General features: G+C 39.2%; 1 protein-coding gene across 3 annotated transcripts in view; it reads right to left on the bottom strand.

Annotated features, from left to right (window-relative positions):
• Positions 1-6298: 6298 nt before the first annotated feature.
• The window catches only part of BICC1 (BicC family RNA binding protein 1), a 331704-nt gene continuing 319274 nt past the window's right edge, over positions 6299-18728 (bottom strand). For 2 of the 3 annotated variants that reach the window (XM_047760273.1, XM_047760274.1), the window contains exons 19-21: positions 18144-18304; positions 14726-14825; positions 6299-8987 (exon numbers count right to left, since the gene is read on the bottom strand). In XM_047760273.1, the coding sequence (XP_047616229.1) occupies positions 8857-8987; positions 14726-14825; positions 18144-18304 (392 nt within the window). In that variant the 3' untranslated portion in view covers positions 6299-8856. Of the gene's footprint in view, positions 8988-11870; positions 11950-14725; positions 14826-18143; positions 18305-18728 lie in introns of all 3 variants that reach the window. The other variant, XM_047760276.1, reaches the window with a different exon arrangement.

The following is an 18728-nucleotide window of genomic DNA, read 5'->3' as shown; positions in this document are numbered from 1 at the left end:
TGTTCATTTATATATCTTTTTTAAATTTTTTTTGTGTGTGTGCGTTTTTGCCTTTTATAGGGCCACTCCCATGACACATGGAGGTTCCCAGGCTAGGGGTATAATCGGAGCTGTAGCCACCAGCCTACGCCAGAGCCACAGCAACACAGGATCCAAGCCACATCTGTGACCTACACAACAGCTCACAGCAATGCCAGATCCTTGACCCATTGAGTAAAGCCAGGGATCGATCCCACAAACTCATGGTTCCTAGTCAGATTCATTAGCCACTGAGCCACGACAGGAACTCCTGTTCATTTATATTTAAAGTGATTATTTACAGGTATGTATTTATTGCTGTTTTGTTCCTTGTTTTCTGGTTGTTTTTGTAGTTGTTTTCTGTCCTTTTTTTTTTTTAGTCTCTTCCCTTGTGGTTTGATAATTTTTTTGTCTTTTTGTCTTTTGTGTGTGTTGTGTGTGTCTTTTTTTGCTATTTCTTGGGCCGCTCCCGCAGCATATGGAGGTTCCCAGGCTAGGGGTTGAATCAGAGCTATAGCCACCAGCCTACACCAGAGCCACAGCAATGTGGGATCCGAGCCACGTCTGCAACCTACACCACAGCTCATGGCAATGGCGGATCCATAACCCACTGAGCAAGGGCAGGGATCGAACCTGCAATCTCATGGTTCCTAGTTGGATTCGTTTACCACTGCGGCACGACAGAAACTCCTGATAATTTCCTTTAGTGTTATGTTTGGTTTCCTTTCTCTTTGTTTTTTGTGTGTCTATTGTAGGGTTTTGGTTTGTGATTACCATGAGTATCATATATATCAACATATATGTGTTTATTTATTTTAAGCTATTGTTTAAGTTTGAACACATTCTATAAGCTCTACATTTTTACTACCCCCCCAATGGTTTATGCTTTTGACATATTTTACATTTTATTTTGTGTATCACTGACCTATTTATTGTAGTCATTGTTGATTTCACAACTTTTTTCTTTTTAACATTCTTACTAATGTTTTAAGTGGTTAGTAAGAATGCTTTACTATATATTTGCTTTTACTGGTGAGATTTTTTTTTCTTTCATATATTTTCTTATTTCTACTTATCACCTATTCTTTTTCACTTAAAGAAGATTCTTTAATATTTTTGTAAGGCCAGTTTAATGGCAGTTAACTCCTTCAGCTTTTACTTGCTGGAAAATATTTATTTCCTCATTAATTCTTAGTGATAACTTTGCTGAGTAGAATATCCTTGATTGTATGTGTTTTTTTTTTTCTTTTAGCACTTTATGTTATGCCACTCTCTTGTGGCCTTCAAAGTTTATACTGAAAAATCAGCTGGTAGCCCTTTATTTTCCTTTTATTGCCTTTTTTTCTCTCTGTAACACTTGTCATTTTAATTATGATATGCCTTTGTGTGGATCTCTTTGGGTTCATCTTGTTTGGGTCTTTCTGTGCTTCCTGGATCTGGATATCTGGATTTCCTCCCTCAGGTTAGAGTAGTTTTTAGCTATTACTCCATCAAATACATTTTGTGCCCCTTTCTTTTTCTCTTCTCCTTCTCAAAGCCCTACAATGCTCATGTTATAATTGATGCTGTCCCAGAATTCCCTTAAACTATCCTCATTTTTTAAATTTATTTTTTCTTTTTGCCATTGTGATTGGGTGATTTCCACTATTCTGCCTTCCAAATCACTTATGCATTCTTCTGTATTATCTAACCTGCTGGAAATTCCTTATACTCTATTTTTTATTTCTTGTCTTATATTCTTCATCTGATTGAGTTTTTTCATATTTTCTAATTTTTTGAAGTTCTCGCTGTATTCTCCATTTTTCTTCTGAATTCAGTAAGTGTTTTTGTCACCATTACTCTGAACTCTTTATTAGATATATTACCTATCTCTGTTTCATTAGGTTTTGTGGGCCTCTATCATATTCCTTCATTTGGAACATATCTTCTGTTTTTTCTCATTTTGTTTGGCTTTCTGTGTTTGTTTTTATGAGTTAGGCGAAACAGTTACTCTCCCAGTCTTGAAAGCATGTCATTGTATATGAGCATGCTTATGCAGACTGTATGTATCTTGTGGCTATGACAGGAGTGCTGGAGCTGAAATGGTCATGGGCCAGGGCTTCTCCTAGGGTGCCAGGGCTTCTCCTAGGGCATGTCAGGGCAGCCACCTTCATGGGTGGGGGGTGATAACTGGAGCCAGAGCCTGGTGCAAGCCAGGGCTTCTCCCTGGTTATACTGAGGGCCACCACTTTGGTGGGGATTGGGAGCTCTAGATCCCAACACGGGCCAGGTCTTCTAGGATGCACCAGGGGCTATTGCCCTGGTGGGTAAGAGGGACTGGAGGAAGAGCTCAGAACAGGCTGGGGGACATGCTAAGGCTGTCTTAGCAGGCAGGTTAGAGTGCCCAGTGCTTCTCAATCTGCTTCCTCTATACTGGAACTCAAAGCAAGTGACCCCTTTTGAAAGCAAGTTTTGGCTTCCTATTGTCTTCTTTCCTGGTTGTCAGACCCAGGTTTTCAAAACCAGTTGATGCATTCATATGCCCAGTGCCAATCCCCAGGGCTAGGGTGCTCAATTTGGGGCTCAAATCCCTTACTTCTTATGGAGGACTTCCAAGTTTGTGATGCCTCCTTTAGCTTGCAGTTCACCCATTGTGGATGTTTTTCCTGACTAGATTGCATCTCTGCCCCTCCTTCCTGTCTGGGTGGTTTTTTTCTTTATATACTTAATTGTAGAAAAGATATTCCGCTAGTCTTCAGGTTGTTCCAGAATATGTGTATGTGGTGGTTGTTTTGTTGTGTCCATGGGAAGAGTTTAGCTCATAATCTTCCTACTCTGTCATCCTGCCTCTTTTTCATTCTTTTTGCTCCTATGACTAGATAATGTTCTGTCTTTCAAGGTGCTGATTCTTCTGCATGGCCAAGTCAGCTTTCAAAGCTCTCTATTTAAATAGCAATTCATTTATTATATTTTGCAGCTCTAGGATTTCCATTTTTTTTTCTTTTCTTTTTTCTTTTCTCTTTTTTTTTGTCTTTTTAGGGCCACACCCATGCATATGGAAGTTCCCAGGCTAGAGGTCAAATTGGAGTTGCAGCTGCCAGCCTATCCCACAGCCACAGCAATGAGGGATCCAAGCCCTGTCTTGTGACCTACACCACAGCTCATGGCAAAGCCAATCCCTGACCCACTAAGCAAGGCCAGGGATTGAACCCCCATCCTCATGGATCCCTGTCAGATTTGTTTCCACTGTGCCGTAATGGGAAAGTCCTTTTTTTTTTTTGGGGGGGTTGTGGTGGTTTATATTTCTTTTTTTAGTTTCTCATTTTGTTCATGCATTAATTTTTTAATTTCATTGAGTTGTCTGTCTTTGTGTTCTTACAGTTAACTAAACTTCTTTAAGAGGATTATTCTGAATGCCTGACATTTAATAGCTCTTTCTTTAGAGTCATTTATTAGTGTCTTATTTCCTTGCATGGTGTCATATTTACTTTATGTTTTATGATCCTTGATTTCTTACAATGGTATATTTGAATAAATGTTCTTCTCTTCCAGACTTTGCTGGTTCACTCTGGCAGAGACAATTTTTACTAGTCAGCTCAGTTGGATCTCTGGGCATGTCTGCTGGTAATGTCTTTGGGCAAGTGGGCAGCTATTATTGGGGTCTATTTGATGGCAAAGTAACTGAGCTCTGAAGCTCAGTTGGGATGTGACATGCCACTAGCTGAGAATAGCTGCGTAGACTGCTGCTGTTTGGTTCCCTGCCCAAGGACGGCTGTGACATATGCTCCACAGTTGCCTGGATTCTCTAGTGATGCTTGTTAAATGGTCATGACTGGGTGCAGCAAGAGATGGGCTATGAAATAGCTTGCCTTGTAGGATTATAGGACAGGACCCAAGGGCTGCACAGCTTGTTTGGTGACCAGAATTAGGCAAGAGTGTGCATTGAATATCTTGGTCAAGTGAAAACATGCATTGTGCTCTGAAGATGATAAAAGCCATGGATGTGTGCTCATGTGTTTTAAGCAGGGTTATTTAAAGTTCTATGTGGTATACTCTGGTTAAGTTCCCTGATCAGGCAGTCTGAAGGCTGTATTCAGTAATGAGTGGAGCTATGAATTCCTTTCCCCAACACAGTCAGAGAAGCAGCTCCAAGACCATAAGAAATCTCTTTGCTTGCAGTATTGACTCAAGCCAATCCATAACCCCAAGTTCCCTGTTCAAACAAGGCCATTTACTTTGATCTGGAGATCAGCTCTCCCCTCCTGCCTCTCAACTTGAGCATTAATGGGTTATGCAGCAGCTTCCGGGTGTTCTGCCAGCCCTTCCTGTCAGATGTGTTGGGGAGGGTCACACTCCCCAGAGGGGAGGGCTATGGCTCAGCTCTTCTGCCTGAATGGGACTGAGAGGGCCCATTACAAGCAACTTCCAAATTTTCCCAAACTGGCTTTCTGGTTGGGAGGTGCCTGGAGCCAGATCTGCAGTGGGTAGGGCTATAAATACGCTCCCTTTCCTAGGCATGGACAGACTAAGCTCTAGTGCCTGAAAAACTCATTTGAGGACTTGAATCAGACAGACCCCCACCTTCTGAGTTCCCTGATTAGATTGCTACACCTTCTTGGTTCTGCAGATGAGCAAAGCCACTGGTTGGGACTACTGCTTGGACACTGCAGGTAGGGACTCAGACTGCCAAAATCCAAGTAATGATTGTTGCAAGCCCCTCCTCAGTGATACCTTATCCATGAATAGTTGTTTTTCTTTTTGTGAGGGGAAATGAAGTGAGGTATGACCTATCACCATCTTGGTGACATTATTCTTTATGCCTGCATTCTGGGAGTATCCTCAGGTGCAGCAACCTCATGATTCTTAGATTCGTTTCTACTACACCATGACGGGAACTCCAAACTCCAGTATGTGGCCAATTACTCCTTTTAAGAATGTGATTAAGTCTGGAGTTCCCATTATGGTGTAGTGGAAACGAATCTGACTAGGAACCATGAGGTTGCAGGTTCGATCCCTGGCCTTGCTCAGTGGGTTAAGGATCTGGCGTTGCCATGAGCTCTGGTGTGGGTTGCAGACTTGGCTCAGATCTTGTGTTGCTGTAGCTGTGGCATAGGCTGGCATCTGTAGCACCAATAAGACCCCCCTTCATATGCCACAGGTGCAGCCCTAAAAAGCAAAAAAAAAAAAGTGATTAAGTCTATATGAAACCTAGGAAAAGAAGGAAGGGTGATACTTTGAAGTGAAAGCACAGGCCTCTATGAGATGAGTACTTTCAACCATTTCATCAAAACCTGGGGTTTCTAGACAGCAGTCAAGTCACCTTGGAGTGCTATAAATGCATGAAGGCCTTATCGAAGGGTAGGGTATTCTATTTTTCAATCCCTCTTCACCACTTCCATCTTTATCCAATTTGAAAGTTAGGATGAGAATGTTAGTAAACCTAGGACAAGGGCGTATGTTTCATTTACTGGTGTTATTACAACAGGGCCTGGTACTTGACCCTCATTTAAGTATTTGTAGAATGAATAATTTAATATTGGGGTCACAAGTAATATTTAAGTTATCAAAAGAAACCCTGTGCTAGAAACCATTTTTAAGAACCACTTGCACAGGTAGTTCAAATGGAGCTAATTCTGGCAGCATGGAGAGCTAAGGTTTCTTTGATACTTAGACCTCAGGATTAGTAGCATACTATCAATTCAGTTTGAGAATAAGGTCAGACACAATCTGAGTGCAAGGTCCAGTCGCCATTCAATGTGAAATGGGAACTTGGACCAAGAAACCTAGCATCACTTTGGTGAGGCGCTTCTTTGCTGATGGATGAGGTTGTCAAAGTGGTAGAAGGAAGTGAGGAAAGGAGGAAGGAAGGGAGAAAGAAAAAAAAAGGAAAGAGAGGGAGAGACAAAGGATGGAAGAAAGAAGAGAGGAAGAAAGAGAAAAAGAAACAGAAAGAAGGAAAGAAAGAAAAAAGAGGAAGGGAAGAGGAAAGGAAGAGAAAGAGAGAAAGGGAGTGAGAGGAACAAAGAAAATAAAACCCGTTCTATAATCTTACTCTTTTTGTATGTACCTATGGGTGGCGATAAAAATATGATTGATTACTGGTACTAGATTCTCTGACTAAGAGAAAGCTTCTGGTTGAGTATGAGGACTGTCAATGCAAAACAACCGGACAGAGAGTGCATATTCAATTCTACTGAAGGAATGTCTTGCAATATATTCTGCTAAAAATAGTAAAAAAACAAACAAACAAAAAAACCCAAAAAACTAGAAAACAAAGACACAGTTCATCTAGCAAGGGCAATACAAAGGGGTTATATAAATTTATTTCTCATATAACAATTGATTAGTTTAGAAAATTCTCATTTTCAATGTTTAATTCCATCTCTCATTTAAAAAAAATCACTAAAAGGACAAGACCCACACAAAAATACAATCTGTATCTGTTCTATATTTACAGATAACCGGTCACTATTAAGGCACAGATTGATTAAAAACTAACATTTATTCAAATAATCCAAATATTTTGTGCATCATATAACACTGACAACACCGTATACTGTAGTGTCATATTCCCTTCATTGCATCAAGAGAAAGTGAGAAAAGTAATTTCCAGTGTTTTTATTTATTTATTTTTTTAGCCACCCTATTTAATCTAGTTTAATTGGGACAGTTTTCCCTTTGGCATAATATCAAAGCACTGTTCATAAAACCTATATCAACTCAATACTGTAAATTTATTCCACTGTCATTCTATTGCAAATGCATGATAGAGAGCTGGGGAAAGACTCCAAAAGATTATTTATTTCAGAAGGTCTTATTAGAGAAGTGATAAAATTAAGAGCACTGGGTTGTTGAACAGGAAACAAATCTAGAATTCTTACTCTGTGCTGAATGTGTAGCATGATATGTTCATACAGCCACATAAGGCAGGGAGCTCCACATGATGACCTGCATACATGTGTCATGTGTGCGCGATGATTCCATTGTACTTGCCAAGGGAGCAATTTAGTTTTACATCCATAAGCAGAGACAGTTCGGTTTAGAAAAAGACACCCCCTTAGTGCCATTATAATTTATAATTTTATGACAGGTTCATTATCTATGCCTTCATGGTAACCAACATTTTAAGTGAAAATTTTTCTGTGTGCAAAATTTCTCTCTAATTCGTTTTCTTACTTTAATGTAAGACTTAGCCATGGGAAAATGTCAGACACATACTTCTGATCCCATACTTGTATGAAAGTCCCCAATTATTATGTATGATTATCTAATGCCTTCTGCACAGAGCACATGACAGTGGTTTATGTCTATGTAGAAAGTCTTAAATAGTGAACACAAATAAGTCATTACAGTACAGGCAAGTCACCACGTTTTCTATGGGAAAGTTTTCCAACAAATTCATACACTTGGAAATAATTGCTTTGAAGAAAGAGAGGCACTTAGTGATTTCCTTCATAGACTGAAAACCCTTCATAAATCCATAGTAAGATGTCTGAAAAGACCTAGGAAACAATGTTGCCTGATTTCTTGGACTTTCACAGTATAAGATTGTAACGATGAGTTTAGCCACTTGCAAAATAGTCTTTTTTTTTTTCTTTTTTTTCCTCCTTCACAACACAGCTGTCTTTATAAAACTGTCACTCTGGAGACTTAAATAAAGCCTTTCCATTCTTAAGCAACCCAAGTCTACTTCAAGCAGACAGATACAGTTGTAGAAAAGTCCTGTGACCATATGGAACACAGTTAATCTGTACATAAGGACAGTAATGTATTTCTCCTCATAATGGCAACAGTGCTGTCTTGTCAGATGATTATTCGTCCTTTTTAAATAAAGTGACAATCTAGGGCTCCAGTTATTGAATGCCGTCCATTCTCTACCATAAATCTCTAGTAGATATCAATTTAATCAGTTATGTATTGTATGCTTATAATATCTAAAAATAAAAGTTTGATATAAATAAGTGTCCTTTAGTGGCAGTATACTAAAAATAGCCCTTTGCCTTCAGACAACCATTAAAATTATTTTAGCAATATAGGCAGCAACTAAGTATGATGATTGCAAAGGGTTAATATTGCAAAGTCCATTTGGTCTTTCTTTGCTTGCACCTGTTACAGGGAACTAGGTTCATTGCTAAGTGTTTCTAGGATGCGGACATAAATGAACAGAACTGGTCCAGAACCAAGTGTACTCACTTAGATTTCCCAAAGTCACAGAATATTCTGCACAAAAACTACTAATCCAGTATGATCTTGAATAAAAATTTAACACAGAAAAATGTAACTAAATCTGATTTGTACCAATACATCAGGTGACATAAAAATGAGAGAGAAATAATTTCCACAGGACAAGAAATTAGAAAGTGTAAAGTGCTGAAAGACCTCAGTAATTATTTTAAAGCCGTACCAGAAAATTCCACTTTGATTATTAAAAAAAAAAAAAAAAAAAAAAAACCCAAATACCAAAACAAAACAAGCAAACAAAATAACTTCTATGTGTTCTGGCATCCCAGATGTCAACTCATCCTTCATGTTAAGTAAAAAAAAAATCAGTGCATATGTTATATAGGTAAATAAAAACAGGAAATAAAGCCCTCCCTATCTTCATATTGCAATTCTGTCCAATTGCCACTAAAAAAAAAAAAAAAAAAAGGCAATCCACATGTGGCATTCTGAATGATGACATGAGAACATCTTCTCTCTTTTCTTCTTTTTGGCACAAAGTTCAGGTGCGAATAAGATGCTTTGGTCCTGATACCAGACACCCAGAGTGCTGAGGACGGTGTGCAGTGAAGGCTGTTCACAGATCTCCTGTGTCCGACTTGATAAGAGAGTTGGCGGGCCTGTGCCTGGAGGGTTCTGCTACCAGCGGCCACTGACACTAGCAATGTCTGAGTGATACTGACGGGGTAGCCTTCCACTCGCTCCGCCTTCCAGGAAAGAGGTGCGTGCATTTGGTGGTTCAAAAAGCTTTCTTCGGTTCTTATTTAGTTCTAGAAAGAGAAAAAGAGAACTGTTAGGAGCTCAATGAGGAAGTCCTATAATCTTCAGGACATGTGGTAGAGCTCAGAAAATAGCAATGTGGTAGGGTGGGTTATTTTGGTGGGGGGCTCGAGAGTCAAATAGGCGACACAAGGAAAACCTTTAGTTGACCGTGAAGACTTTTTTTTTTTTTCTTTTCAGGTTGCCCCACAGAATAGCGAGTGCCCAGGCCAGGGATCAGATCTGAGCCGCAGTTGCAGCTAATACCACAGTTGCAGCAATGCTGGATCTTTGAACCCACTGTGCTGGGCTGGGGATTGAACCTGTGTCTGGAGCTGCAGAGATGCCACTGCACCACAGAGGGAACTCCAAGACATTTTTGAAATGCTATAAAATCTGATATGAAAGGTAAGTAGCATGTTGGAGATGAAAGGTCAAAAGAAAGCAAATAGTTTTTATTTCAGTTTGTGAACTACCTGGGGGACACGTCATTCTCAGAACCCTCTCAAGTCCAGATATACGAAATAAACAGTTTGCCTATCCTAAACGTCATTTCAGAGGCAAAGGCAGAGGGACCATCAAAGCTGGTGAAAGGCACATAAGAGGATGGATTACCAGTGACAGAGAACATTATTACAGCTCAAGAAACTCATCCATGTCAAACACAGCAATCATTAAATTATTAAAGTCAGACATGAAAAGAAGACTCCCATATCTAAACAGGAAGCCACAGCCCTGTAGCCCCACCAGCTCATCCTGCCCACGCTCCTTTAGTCATAAACAGTTACATGAAGAGGCCTATCAGCAGAATAGGTCTTCTTTGACTAAAAAAATCAATTTAGCAAAAAAAAAAAAAAAAGAAAGAAACAGTTAAAGAAATTAATACAAATGAGAACAACCAATATTTGAATCCAAGTTTTCAGGGAAAAACCAAGATCCTTAATTTTAATTTTAAAGAAACCAGACTACTGTTTAGTTTGTCTTTTCCCAACTAAAAATTATTAATGAGAAGAGTGTAAAACTGAAGCAGCCTACCTTGTTTATAACTATGCAATGCCCCCTATTCCCCTCTGTACACACATTCACAAAGCCTCAAGTCAACTGATATAATTATTCCTAGACACTCATACAAGTAAAGAGAATTGCCAGACTCCAGAAAGCAGGGTTTCTGATAGCCACCAAATGCAAATATAGTTGACCCTAGAATAATGTGGGTTTGAACTGAGTGGGTCTACTTATGTGGATATTTCTCAACAGTGAATAGTATAACACAGTCTATGGTTGAATCTGCAGATGCAGAGAGACTTTGGATACAGAGGGTGACTATAAAATTAAATCCCATGTGGTTCAGGGGTCAACTGTATCTTCAAATTTAATCTCAAGTAGATTATACTGTTAATGTGCTTAAAGTTGTCATTTTCTTTGGGGGGGATGGTGGAGCAAGTGATTTGGCACCCATGTTTACATGGTACTCAGTACTTTTTCAGCCATACACATACACAACCCCCTTTTAAGCTCTGAGGTTACACGGCAAACTATGGCGTGCTACAGTAAATCTGAGGATGAGAACATGGACAGGTTGCAGTGCGTCATACGTGGCCAGGGACAGCCATGTGGCCAGACGTGCTCTTGTCTCCCAAATTCTGGAAGAGCGACCAACACCCTTAACATTTTACCCCAATGCCTTCTAAAGGGTAACCGTCTGCCCTACAGGGTCCATGCAAGAGTGGAGATGCCTCTTTTTTGTTCACATTTAGGTCTTGGGGAGAAGAGAAACCATAGTGATTTATTAGGGCCTATTATAAAACAAGCACTTTATATCCTATTTAAGTCCTTCTTAAGGGGTAGCTAATATTACCACCCTCCATTTTATAGATAGTAAAACTGAGTTTTAAAAAACAGACAAAGTAACTTGCCCACATGGCTGTTAAGTGACAGAGCTGAACCCTGCCTTCCTAATGCAAAGGTCTACACTGTGGGCTGCAGCAATCCATCCACTGGGCAATCCACATAGCCGAGGTGTGAGGAATACAAATTTGAGAAATTGGTAGTTTCATGTATACCAAATAACAGAGCTTTCCTTCATATTTTATATGTATGCCAAATTTATTTTTAAATATAAAATGTTTTATATTTTAAAATATAAAAAAATTATATTTTAAAACATAAAAATTGCTTAGAAATTTTAAAGCAGCAAGGAAGATATTTCAAGCAGAAGATACATGCAGGCATGCTTATAGATGGCTATTATTTCAAGGTCCTGCAAAAACATAGTAGCAATGACATTCCTATTACATGTATCTTGTTTTAAAAAAATTCAGAAATCAAGTCAGAACGGAATATATTTAAAGGCAAGCTCATAGGAGAGTTAAGAATAAATGAATTCCCTTAAACACAGCCTGGGAAAGTTTTACCATCTTCAAATGAGAAGACTTTCTTTGGCCTCCACTTTATCATGGGAGAATAACCCATGAATCAGGAGGACATCCCCACACTATAGAGAAGGAAAAGAAAGACATCAGTCAAACCCAGTTTTCCCTAGCATTCTCCACATATAATATGTACAGATGGGCACATGGAAACAGCTGGGCCGCTGAAGACAAGACTTTTTAACAGACGTCGAAAACTTCATTCTGAAAAGTCACATCAACTAGATTTTGTAGAGAATAAATGATCATGAAGAAATTCAGCCATTCCCTAACAATGCAATTTCTAAGAGTACAAATGTAGTGATACTCCCAAGTGTGAAGCACAGAGAGAAGTCCGTAAGGATTCTTACGTAAGGATCAAGTCCTATTGAAGAGACTAGTTTTTGTTGTTTTTAAATTAAAAAGCAAACTCCCTCTTCTAAATTTTTTTAGTAAGCCTAAGGCATAGTTTGGAAAAATACCAACCTTTTTCTTTGAAATTCCAAGGTTCACACAATCCTGGCAGCTCTCAGGATCTTGTTGCGGATCTGAACAGAGTCACAAACTAAAAGAATAGGTCAGGAAATGTTAGATCTACCTGGGGCTGTGGCGGGAAGCCTGTCAATAGGATGCTAAACTTCCTTTCACTTAGTCCCTGTGCATTTAGTTAACCAATCACTAAAACACTCAGAGAGAAATCCATGAATTTTCAAGAAGTCGTGGATTAAAAAAAAAAATTTTCTCTGACCCATCTCCATTAGACATCTCATTTCCTCCTATAGCATTAAAATAAATGTCTTCTGGCCCAAGATTAAAAGCAAACCAAAACCTTCTACTGAAAGAACAACTCTGATTACATATTAAAAATCTACAAAATTTTAAAAAGGAATTTGAGCAAACTCTGCTTCTAACCAAACCGTGTAACCACAAGACAAACATAAGTCAAGGCTGCCCTGATATCCTGCTGGAAATGAAGTGTTCTGAGACTTTAAATGAATGTCTTTGTTATCAGACAAACTGAATTGGAAAAAGAAGCTTTCCGATGAAGTGTTTTTGGATAAAAAACTTACTGCTTGCAAAGAAAATGATTTACTAGGTTCAAACAAATGCACTCAACAAAGTAAGGCAACATCATCCTTAAGATAATCAAATACTTCCTGCTGTACAGAGCTTTCATAAGGCATCTTTTTCAGAGTCTCTAATTCCTTTAAAAGCAAGAGGACCTGTGAACCCCCCTGAGAGAGGCAGTCTACAAAAGAGCCACACTGAAGATGACGATTGGAGAAAATGCTGTTCTAAACAAGGACTCAAAACCCCTCCTGTTTTGCACCCCACTCCCCCAAACTCACCTGGAACACATCACCGATGTATTCCAGAGCAAAGGTACTGATGATCCATCTGTAATCTATGAAAATACTTAAAGATATCTGCTTGTTCTGGAAGCTTTAGACAGTTTGGAACTGGGCTGGTGCACAAAGGACTTAATTTTCATTACAGTGTCATGAACATTCCACTCATCTCTAGTGAAAGATCCTGGCGTTCTGCAACATATGCTTCTGTGGTATAAATGTGCTGCCCCACAGGCACATTTAACAGTATAGGCATGGTGATGGAGTTAATCAAATCTCAAGTAGTATATTAATTTCATTTTCAAATTAATAATACAAAAACACATAAAGTTAATTTGGGTCCAGAAATACCCCTTGGAGGCTGAGCTTTAGGGTAAACAAGTTGAAAACTATTCTACTGCCACAAAGAGGAAAAGAGAGAGAACAAGGGAGTACCCTATAAATAATACTTACCATTAAAACAAGGTTATTTTCACTTTGCCTGAGGATATACACAGGGAAGGACAGAGCTTAGAAATGGAAGATGACCTTACCCGTTCATCTGTTCCAAACCATCTTCGTGCTTAAGAAATTGAAACCAAAAAAGGTTTGGACACACACCCAAAGGTGTGTGACTGGGAGGGGCAAGTGTCAGATCTCCTCGTTTGAACACAGTGTTCTTTTCACTATAACCAAGCTGTTCTTATGGATGAACAAGAAAGAGTGCCTGCCCCGCAGGGCTGCATCAGTGCAGGTGCTTGGGTACACAGGGTGGAGGAAGACTCCTCAAACTGATGTGTGCAGACTCTACCCATGGAGAAAACTAATGGGCTGCTCATGGCTTAATATCCACCCTATGTCAAAGCTACTCTGCTTATATCTCCTTAAGATGTTAGGTCTATATATGTAAGATTCCCTTTGGGGAGGTGAGTAGGGTTGATCTGCTGCTATAATATAATGGAAAAGCAATCTGCTGCTAAAGTAAAATGGACAACCACTGAGGCTTTTCATTTTACTTGATGATTTGATTAGTGAATATTGGTGAGGAAGGCCTCTCACTAGCTAGATGCCACTGCTGGCCTTATAAAGACAGCATGCAAATTCAGTGTTTTGAAACAGCGAAGTCATTTTCACATCACACCTGACATTTGGCTTCTGCCCTTGGTGTCTCTGTCTTTTTGAGAGACTGGCACACATATAAAATTGAACTGCATGAACTTAATCCAAAAGTCTTCAAAAAGCAACCTCGTTTTTTTGCCCCCCGCATTTCTTCCTCATATTTCTTTAAATCCCTTTTTGAGGGACATTGTTATGTATTTGCTGACTCCCAACTCATTCTCTGGCACCATTCCTTTCATGTGGGAGGTGCCTAGTAAATAGGTATGGAGTATTTTCTTATACAAAGAATAATATGCAAAAGGTGCAGAAAGGCTGCAGTCTAAGAGACAGACCTTCAGGTTTTCCTGCATTCCGTGACTACTTTTAATATGCTACCCTTTTCTGTGACTCACAAATTAAAACTGTGGGGAAACTGAAAAACATTAAGATAAGAAATACTGCCAGGTTCCAGCTATACCAAGGAACATTGTCTTTTTCTCCGGTGTGGTGATCTCAGCTGGTATACAAGGACACATGCATTTAAAGCATGACAGCCAATCCAGAATAATTACTCACAAATCCAAAGACCATTGCTTGACACAACCGCAAAATGGAAAATTAAACTGCTCCCTCATCCCCATGTTTTACAAAGGGCAATTTTGGTCAGATCTTTCTGAAGAGATCTGTCTCAAGGAATAACACTGTCAAGGCAGGTTTTCAGGCAATGCCTTGATGAAGGAGTGGGGATGGCCTCGGCATTTGTCACACTGTTAGTGGGAAAACGCTATGAAACCACAACCACAAAGGTTCCAGGTGGTAAGCAAGAGTTTGATGGGCCAAACCAGCCCCACCAGCTGAGACCACTGGCAAAGGTTCTTCAGGTTTTAAGATATGAATAAGAACATTTATATTCACCTGAGATTGCAAGCAGCATTTTCCTCCTGGCACCAAAAGTCGTAATTCCCAGCTCCTTCAGATCCTGATCTGTGAGAGTGAGGAATGTCTGAAGGTCGATCTGTGGGTGCAAAAGTAATCAATAATCAATATAGTAAGTATTTACTTTCTTCCAAATTTTATTTTAACTCATTACTACACTTATTTTCCTTATGAACTATGCTCTGCCTACTTCGAAAACAAATGGTGGTGTCACAAGCCTAAAGGACAAGGGTTAAAAATAAAGGTGGTAAAATGAAAGTGATGATTCTAGCAGAAGACTTCGTCTAAGCCAATGATTTATGGCAACTGAGATATGAACTGAGGTCTTGGCATCCTGGCAGCCGGGGCAAAAAGGGAAACAAATGGCACAGTTTTTGTTAAGTGATAAAAGGAAGAACATGCTATCTGCCTGAAAAAAAATATTTTTTTAGTTTTAGATTCTGACCTGGTTAAACGTATCTTCTTAAAAAAAGAGACTGAATGATACCATAAATGAGATCTCCCACTTTGTTCTACATAAAAATGATAGCAGAATTCAGTCAGCCTTAGACCTATGATTCACTTGGCTCAGCCCAGCAGACTATCTCTGAAAGCGGCATACTTCTAGGAAGAGTGATTAAGTGTGGAGGGAAATAGCCCATGAACCCCAGCCTTCCTCTGAAGACTTTGTGGAGGAACAGAAAGGCAATGGGCTCTTAAGCCAGAGAGACTTGGGCTCAGGTTCCAACTCTGTCATTACCAGTTACGGTTGATGATACTACACCTCACAGGGTTGTTTTGAGCATTAAATATGATCTTAAATATAATGGGCTCACCAAAGGGGTAAAGTAGTTGGCAGTTACAGTTAGCAATAATGTGTACAGACGATATCAACTGTGAAGTTTGCTAAATAAATCTTCATCCTGCTTACAATATATTAAATCTCACAAGGTTACTTTTAACGGGGATTCTCCAATCATAGTTGAATATTAGAAAATACCCTACATAAAAGGAAAAGTACCAAATTTCAACACACCTGAAAACAGTAAAATATAATTTTTATTCAACTACATAGAAATTAACTTGAAATTTTCTATTTTAATTTTGAAGGGACATAAAGATCTTGAAAAATCTTTTCATTTATCATTTGTCACAGGTCTAGAGAGGTATTTTTTTAGAAATTCTATTCAATGAGGTCTATTTCAGAGATCCTCAAACTCTTTTTTAAAAAGGACCAGAGAATAAATATTCTAGCCTTAGTGGGCTATACTTTCTCTCTCGCAGCTACTCAACTCTGCCAATTTAGCTCGAAAGCAACAACAAGCAATGAGGTAACTGAGTTGGTGTGGCTGTGTTCCAATAAAACTTTATTTACCAAGTTAGGCAGCAGGTCTGCAGGACACAATTTGCTTACCCTTGCTCCAGTTAATATTAGATGAAGCCAGTCTGACTTTATATTATCATGTTTTCTTCCTTTTTGAAATAACTAGATAACAAGAACCCATAATAAATTTATTTCTATGCTTCTTCAAATAGGAAATATACATTAAAAATAAACCCAGAATTAATTTCCTTCCTTCCTTCCTTTCTCCTTCCTTCCTTCCTTCCTTTCTCCTTCCTCCCTTCCTTCCTTTCTTCCTTCGTTTTTTAGAGCTGCACATGCATCATACGGAAGTTCCCAGGCTATGGGTCGAATTGGTGTTGCAGCTGCCAGACTATGCCACAGACACAGCAATGTGAGATCCAAGCTGTGTCTGCGACTTACACTACAGATCAATGCAACACCAGATACTTAACCCACTGAGTGAAGCCAGGGATCCAACCTACATCCTCATGGATACTAGTCGGGTTTCTTCCTGCTCACAAGCGGGAACTCCTAAACCCAGAATTTCATTGTATAACATCTAGTCGCTCACTTCTAAAATCTTCTGTGCATGAACAAGTTAAAATACCTCTTTAAATCAACTATAATAGAAAAAATAAAAATCTTAAAAAAAAATACCTCTTCCCTTGAGCATCTCAATCAGCCACCTGCATCTAACCAGCAAGACTAAGTAAATAAATGCAATTCTTTAATGCACTGATGATGAGTGTGTTCAACTTAGAAAATCCTTGGTGAAATGAACCCAAATTTAGATTTAGGGAAAAGAAAACAAAATCATTATCGGAGTCCAAATTACACAGATTTTTTTTTTTTGGTGTTAAAAAACCAAAAAATTCAGCAATTAATAAGTTACTGAATGATGGTCAATACATTAGATTTATGATATAAAGTGCCTAATACAAATCTTAGATTCCCTGTTGACTGATACATGTCAGAGGATTACTGACAATCAGATATTCTCCCACATGAAATAAAGCCAACTAGCATGAAGCTTGGACCATGCCAGCATCTGAAAAATTGATACATTTAGAAAACTATTCTAACTTTCTGTTGCCTTGGGTTAGCTGTGTCCCGGTAATATAACAACATGATTAAAAAGAATGGCCCTTAGGGGCTCTTTTCTTTATGACAGTGTGTCATGGTGGTGGCTGATGAGTTTGACCAAAATCCATGGTAGGGATGTTTCAGAAGACATATTAGTTCTCAGTTTAGGCAAAATCCAAACAGTAAATTAATGAATAAGTTACATGTATTAAAAAGTGCATTATATTGGGAGTTCCCGTCGTGGCGCAGTGGTTAACGAATCCGACTAGGAACCATGAGGTTGCGGGTTCGGTCCCTGCCCTTGCTCAGTGGGTTGGCGATCCGGCATTGCTGTGAGCTGTGGTGTAGGCTGCAGATGCGGCTCGGATCTCGCATTGCTGTGGCTCTGGCGTAGGCCAGTGGCTACAGCTCCGATTAGACCCCCAGCCTGGGAACCTCCATATGCCGCGGGAGCGGCCCAAGAAATAGCAACAACAACAACAACAACAACAAAAAAGACAAAAAAAAAGTGCATTATATTCTGTAAGAACAGACTTCAATAATGTGATTAGGACAGTGTCAAAAACAACCATAGTTATTTATTTCAGACATTGTTATTTACTCTTAAGTGCCACAAATAAAGATAACAACAGATGAAAGAGGAAAGTCTTATCAAATATAGAGTTGCTGCTGACCTAGGGAAGCTATGAATCCAAAGTTCCTATGAATCAATATACTCATTAGGTCTTTTAGCTAAAACCAGTGAAGGGTGGTTATATGTTTTTGCAAACACAATTTCCTATATTTCTCCTATCCTGTGTTTACCAGTTGCACTAAATAAATAAGAGATGAGATGACGACAGTTTTCTTAGCAGCAAAAACAAGCTATGAGACTTGAATAAGTGCTCAGGAAAAGCACAGTCATAGGTCAACGAGTGATTTCATTCAAGAGGTCGTCATACCCACAACCAAAACAAAGATGCCTGGGAAAATAAATAAATAATGACTGACCTCTTGCTGCTGGAAGACGTCTGTGTATTTGCCCAGGCCCAGTTTGCTGAAGAGCTCAGGGAGGTCAGAGCCTTTGAAAGAGCTGTTCAGGTTACAGCCATTGCTTCCTGTCAGCGAGGAGATGCAGTCCATGTAATTGCTACTGCTGAGATAGTGTTCCGCTGAAAAGCAAAGGAGAGACAGGCTTGAGTCTAAATGTCCAGAGAGAACATGGTTTAATTAAAAGTTTTAATCACTCAAATATTTCAGATTCATTGTTTGGGGCTGAATAGAGCAGTAGCTGCAGAGATACAGCAAATCTTTTACTGAAACACTGGCTTTTCATTAAGGAAAGGCTGGTTATTGCTTTCAGGGAGGCTCTTGCCATTTAAAAGGTTACACTTGGGAGGCAGCAATTCAGCAACAGTGCCTCTGTAGTTAATAAGCATTAATCATATTCTCCCTGAGCATTCAGAAACATTTGCTCATTAAAACTGATTTGATGTGAATTAAATGTGAAATTGGAAGGAGGGTTCCTAGGACGCAATAAAGGTAAGGGAAGTTACAGCAAATCCAGGGATGCAAGATAGCCCTCTGTATCCACAC

This window comes from Phacochoerus africanus, chromosome 15 (assembly GCF_016906955.1).
Source record: "Phacochoerus africanus isolate WHEZ1 chromosome 15, ROS_Pafr_v1, whole genome shotgun sequence".
In the NCBI taxonomy this organism is placed as follows: domain Eukaryota; kingdom Metazoa; phylum Chordata; class Mammalia; order Artiodactyla; family Suidae; genus Phacochoerus; species Phacochoerus africanus.
Note: the sequence above shows the minus strand (reverse complement) of the source record. Positions and strands in the feature narration are given on the sequence as shown.